Below are 6,000 nucleotides of genomic sequence, written 5' to 3' on the forward strand. Positions count from 1 at the left end.
AACAGAAAATTCCATCATTTTGTTTAGTCTTGTGTTAAATGCAGGCTACCTTGAACTGTTCACACATATTTAAACTTTTATTCTTGATTGGCATAACTCACCGTAACTTGTTCTCTACATGTGTGGTATGTAAGGATTCTTTCTTAATGTACTGCTGTTCATGTGTGTAATAAACTGATGGATATTTCGAGTTTGGGGAGAAGTTGAGTCGAAGGTATCAAATGAATCAACTTTGAAGCGATTTGATCTAAATGTTCACTTCCACTCAAGCAACCTGCCCCCAACTCAAGAACCAAATGGAATTTTTTTTTTAGGTTTAGTGGAGCTGGATAAAGTTACATCGAGTTGGAAATTCCGGTCGGTAGAGTCCGACTGCAACTGCATCGAGATACTGAAACCATTGGACGGAAGCTGTCAAATTGAAATATGGATCATTTGTTTGGCAATCCATTTCCTTAATTTTTTCTGTTTTGAGGATTGTATATAGCAATATTTTTCATTGCACTATCAAATCTATCAACTTCCATTTTGGAATACCCACCAGGATCTTTGCAGCCAATTAGTATTACATTAATGACAGTTTATTTAGATCCACTACATTGACAAGGTTTCCGTTTTCTGTCAAGAGGACAGCACAGCTCCAGTAATCTTCTCTAGACTTAAGTGATATTTCAGTTGGGAGCGCTTGGCTTTGACATGACTGGACCAAACTCAATGACGGTTATTGTGTAGCTCCCAAAGCCATGCTCGTCAACCAAAATGAGATCCAGGGGTATTCCAGGCATTAACGTGTAGCTTACAGCCTCTTCTTCTCTGTTTGATGCAAGCAGTCTGTGATGTGGAGTGTAGCCATGGTATGTACCAGTTTACCCTCTCTCCAGGCCATACTCCAACCATCCCTCCTCCTCTCTGCTTGTTGCATGTGTTGGCACTAACGGCTGGCAGCCTGGGCTTGCTTGCATCATTGGCCCCATGCCTTCCCCGGGTTCATCAAGCACGTTCTCTCCAACACACTACGCCACCACCATTTTCATATCCAAGCACCGCGCTGAACCCACATCATTGTCGATTGCACCAATATGAACTTTCGAGGACAGTTGTGCTTTATGTTTGTATTGCGTCATAATAAGGGCCTTTTAGCAGTGGGATGCAAGTTTCATCTCTCATAAACAATGCTATCAGTATCAATTTATATGTTGCCTTTGCAAAATTACTGTTTTCTTTTGGTGGGGAAGTACTTTTGGTGAGGGAAAGTCAGATATTCTATTGATTCTCCCCTGCATAGAGGATTAAGGATAAACCCAAATCCATTTCAGAGACTCTCATAAATATGATTGGTTGATCTTTTTGATCAAATCTCACCTTTTTTGGAGGATCACTATTTGTGTAGTTATTTAGGGGTTATCCAATTAATAATGATGAGGCCAGGGACAAAACATCCCACTAACGTAGCAGTCTGGGCGATATAGACATAGCGGGGTCCGAATGAGGCAATTTGGTCAGCCTGACAATTGACTCGTATAAATTACAACCATGACATATGGAAAATGAGTTTGGGCCAGCATCTTTTCCAAGGAAAGGCCTGTGCCTTTTCTTGCAAAAAATACCATTGGATATTTAGTGTCCAAATTGCAGATGGACAGCCAACTTGAACATGTTCCTCCAAAAAAAAGACTCAACAGGTAGAATATTATATATATATATATATATAATATTATATATATACATATATATATATATATATATATATATATATATATACATACATACATACATACATACAGGGTGTTTCAAAAAGAGTAATACAACTTTAAACGTTTATTTACAAAGAAACAGAAACCTCAGGAACGCAAACCAAACATTTATTGAAAGCTGATGACATGGTGTTTTCTATCACTGATTGCTATTGCAGTAAGTCACTGCTGGAGTTAGTGAGAGCCCAAGGTCTGAAATTGGCATTTACGCATGACGTTCTCAATGTGTGCCCCTCCGCGGTTCAGACAGGCATTGATCCTGACACCAAAGTTCTGTCCAACTTTCCTGTAGGTCTCAGGTGGTTCTGCCCCCCCAGAAAATGTTGTTGTGGTTGTTGATGGCACCGTTCATGTGGAAATGGGCTTCATCACTGAGCCACATCAGGTTGATCCAGTTTGGGTACCGCTCCATCCTGTCACTGAGCGAATTGCACATATGAAGTCTCCATCTCATGTCATCTTGACTCAGTTTATGCCTAATAGAGATGATGTTTGGGAAAAGTTTCAGTTCCTTCATAAGGATACGCCAGACTGATGTTGGTTTGATGCCCAGCTCCTGGGAGCGCCAGCGGTTGGACTTCTTGGGACTATCCACTGCAGAATCCCACACGGCGTCGATGTTAGCTTGGCTCTTGGTTACTGATGCTCGCCTGCCACTGTTGCTCTTGCTCTGGTTGTGCCTTGTACCCCTGTGCTAAAAATGCTTCACAATTCGTTGAATGGCACAATTTGTGGGTCCGTCACGTGTTCTGAGGTCGTATTCCCGGCAGAACCTCCAGCGGGTGTCTACATATGATTTAGTGTTATACCACAAAGCCACCACTTTTTTCTTCTGCTACACTGTCAATGGCATAGTTGAGCTATGGAGCTAGAAATCTCAGGGAATAAATATCACGATAACGCCACCAAACCATGAAAAGGAAAACGATATAGGTAAAAAAACAAAGAAATGGCAGGAAGTCAAAATTGTATCAATCTTTTTGAAACACCATATATATATATATATATATATATATATATATATATATATATATATATATATATATATATATATATATATATATATATATATGTATATGTATATATATATATATATATATATATATATATATATATATATATATATATATATATATATATATATACAGTATATATACTACTGGTATGGGTAAACACGTTGATAAAAGGTTTCCTTCCAGGAAGTGAATTTTCCTTCACATTGCCAACTTTCATTGCTCAATACATTTATTGTGAATGAGTTCCATCTGCGAATGTAACAATCATTTCAAACCTCGGGAAGATTTGTCAGATCGAAATGGGTATTAAAAGCCGGTTCTTTTTTGCGGTATCCTAAATGCCTTAAAATTTGCCTCTCGATCAGTTTGCCGCAATAATTTTAATACAAATTGTTGATTCTGGTTGGAGAGTGAATCATTAAATTAATAATATAAATCATAATAAATGATACGATGTTAGTTATTTGTTTGTTTGTATATAAACTTATCATGAAACCATATTTGTCGAGAAACGTAGCTACTATAATTCTAAAGATATCTGTGACTTTTGGTTTTATGTGATAGCACCTGTGGCACTGTTCCGTACCTTCTCAGGCCTATTCACTCTACCTGCAGGAGGAAAAAGAAGTGCATTCGATACCTACCAGGGGAAGGCGACAACAGCCCTCACTCTGCGGACAGAAGCCTGATCGACTCGCCTCCTCCATCTCCTTTGCCCTGGGACTCTCCTTCTCCTCCCTCGGACCACGCTCACCTGCCGCCTAGCCTCTCCGGCACTTCCCAAACACATTCCTCAGTATTGCTTCGCAAGCCAGAATCTCGCGGGCCTACTGGAATGCCTCAGGTTGTTTTACGACCACCTACGATCTCACACCCTGGCACTTCCGGGCCCTCATAACCAATGCCTCAGCACAGACTGTCTTTACACGAGGATGTGTATCTATGACCACGGGTGTCATTCATGCTTTACATATTCAAGGAGCAACTTTTGGGGAAGTACTCGAGCCAGACAACTCCGCCACTGCCCAAGGGTCATTTGAGGACCCACGTATCCAGTCAGAGCACGAAGATGTGAAACTGAAGTTAACGGTTTCCACGCTCCACATTACACTGCATGACCCGGAGATGCTCGTACTTCCCACACGTTCTTGCCGCCACCACGATGGTCCGTTCCTTTTCCTCTTATCTCTCACACATTCCTTTGCATTCAGCAGGCCGCTGGACTCACGGCAGTGCCCGTATGTGCCCGTTTGTTGATGTGTAAATCTGTGGAGTGAATTAGCAATGCATCCTTTTGTCCCAAATGTTTCTGTTCATGTTTTGCTTTTGCCCATCTTACCATCTGCCCCACCTGCAATGAACACCATGCACCCACTACCTGGTAAATGATGACCATTAGGGTGGACCAAGATCTAGCTAATCTGAACTATCCCATTGCCTGCAGTAAACCCCAACTTCTGTAATCCAGAAAAGCTATCGTTCTTGCAAGGACATGCATTGACCAATAATGAGAAAGATTATAGATGAATGTACGACGACCTGGAAGCTCAAGACCGGTCGTTGTAACATCCTTTCCTCCATGGAAACTCAATATGCCGTGTTCCCTTGACCTGGCAACCTTCAGAACCACAAGGACTGCATAACATCCGTGGATCTCTGTTCAAAAGGTATCCAATAATTGTTGTGGATATTAAGTTGCATGCATACTAATAACCGTTGTTTCTGTCACGAGACTTTGGCACACATACGGGCAGAACTTGGATACATTATCTGCTCGACCGGGTGCCGGACATGGGACCGGGGTCACCACCCACCTTGGAAGATCTTGGAACAGTGGGTGCTTTTGAGTTTGCGGTTGTTAATTTTGTTTATTTCTGGCAATGGCGATGACAGCTCATGCACTCTCAGGATTAAAATATACGTCCTTGGTGTGCAGTGGTTTTATATATATATAATATATATATATATATCTAAAAAAAATCTATTATTCATTTATAATTGGCCTCCAAAGCCAACCTCATTGGCGAGCAGCATGCATTAGAACCATTGCAGAACAAATGCAGTCCGGAGGATGTTGTGCTTTTTGGTAATCGTATTTATTGTTTGTACTGCATTTCCTAGATGCTCCACTGCCAAACTGTAGTCCAGTGGGCGGTCTACCACCAGTCGGTATTTTGTGCGTAACGGTGTGACTTGTGCGGCGCTGTGTTACGTGACCAAATGCTAGTGAACGTAATAATTTTTACAGCGCTCAAAGCATCGTGCGTGAGGTTTATAAGCGGAGAGGAGTCTGAGGTTTAGCGGGAATATACGTTAGCTGCATCTGCGCCGGGTTGCCACGTGTGGGCACGGTGCCAGCGGACCTCATACGGGTTCTTCCGAAGCTGGTCCATTGCTGTGGCGGTGACCGGTGGACCTGCGTGAGCACTTAAAGTCCTCAGGCAAATTTCTTGAGTCTGATCCGTGTCGTGATTCTCGATAAGGGGACGGCCATTTTTGAGCCCGAGACGCAGACAAATGCTGTCTCGAGAGAAGCCGTAGTAAGTCACCAAATGACCATCGTTTATTTTCTTTTGTTTTTTCCCCTTCTTTTTGAACCACTGAATTGGCAGTAAAAGGCAATGTCCCTGTGATTATTTGGCCAAAAATTCGTTTTAAAATATTATATATGGTTCCTTTGTATATGCCAGTAATGAAGGAAATCGCACTTTTCCATGCCCACTCGATGTTTGTCCAAACAGAAGAAAAGGATAACGATGTATTATGCGTTGTATAGAAACTTTAGCTTCTTATATTTTCAGGTTTTTTAATGTTCTTTTTTTTTCTTTTCTTTTGTCACATCCCTTGAATGCTCCCAATTTGTTTTGGGCTTGTCACATGTGATTCCCGAAATGCAGAATAAATTTACCCTGACACAACTTTGATATGTTATACTTACACATGTTGCTGTCGTCTCTGTCTGTCTGTCTCTCTGTCTCTGTCTGTCTCTCTCTTTCCCTCTCCCTCTCCCCCTCTCACTCTCACACTCTCACCCTCTCTCTCTCCCTCTCTCTCTCACCGACATCCTTTATTTCACCAACCTTTTCTCTCTCACCGACCTCCTCTCTCACCGACCTCCTCTCTCTCACTGACCTTCTCTCTCTCACCGACCTCCTCTCTCTCACCGACCTCCTCTCTCTCTCTCTCTCTTGCTTATGTCTGAGTCAATTGTCTTTCATGTCCTCTTGTCA

The 6,000-nt window shown here is 41.9% G+C and overlaps 1 protein-coding gene across 9 annotated transcripts in view; it reads left to right on the top strand.

Annotated features, from left to right (window-relative positions):
• The window catches only part of LOC137432868 (transcription factor 7-like 2), a 255,878-nt gene extending 250,190 nt beyond the window's left edge, over positions 1 to 5,688 (top strand). For 3 of the 9 annotated variants that reach the window (XM_068125134.2, XM_068125133.2, XM_068125136.2), the window contains one exon: positions 3,365 to 5,688. In XM_068125134.2, the coding sequence (XP_067981235.1) occupies positions 3,365 to 3,668 (304 nt within the window). In that variant the 3' untranslated portion in view covers positions 3,669 to 5,688. The remainder of the gene's footprint in view (positions 1 to 3,364) is intronic. The other 6 variants (XM_068125135.2, XM_068125140.2, XR_010985589.2 and 3 more) reach the window with 5 other exon arrangements.
• Positions 5,689 to 6,000: the final 312 nt, after the last annotated feature.

This window comes from Myxine glutinosa, chromosome 8 (genome assembly GCF_964187855.1).
Source record: "Myxine glutinosa chromosome 8, kmMyxGlut1.1, whole genome shotgun sequence".
In the NCBI taxonomy this organism is placed as follows: domain Eukaryota; kingdom Metazoa; phylum Chordata; class Myxini; order Myxiniformes; family Myxinidae; genus Myxine; species Myxine glutinosa.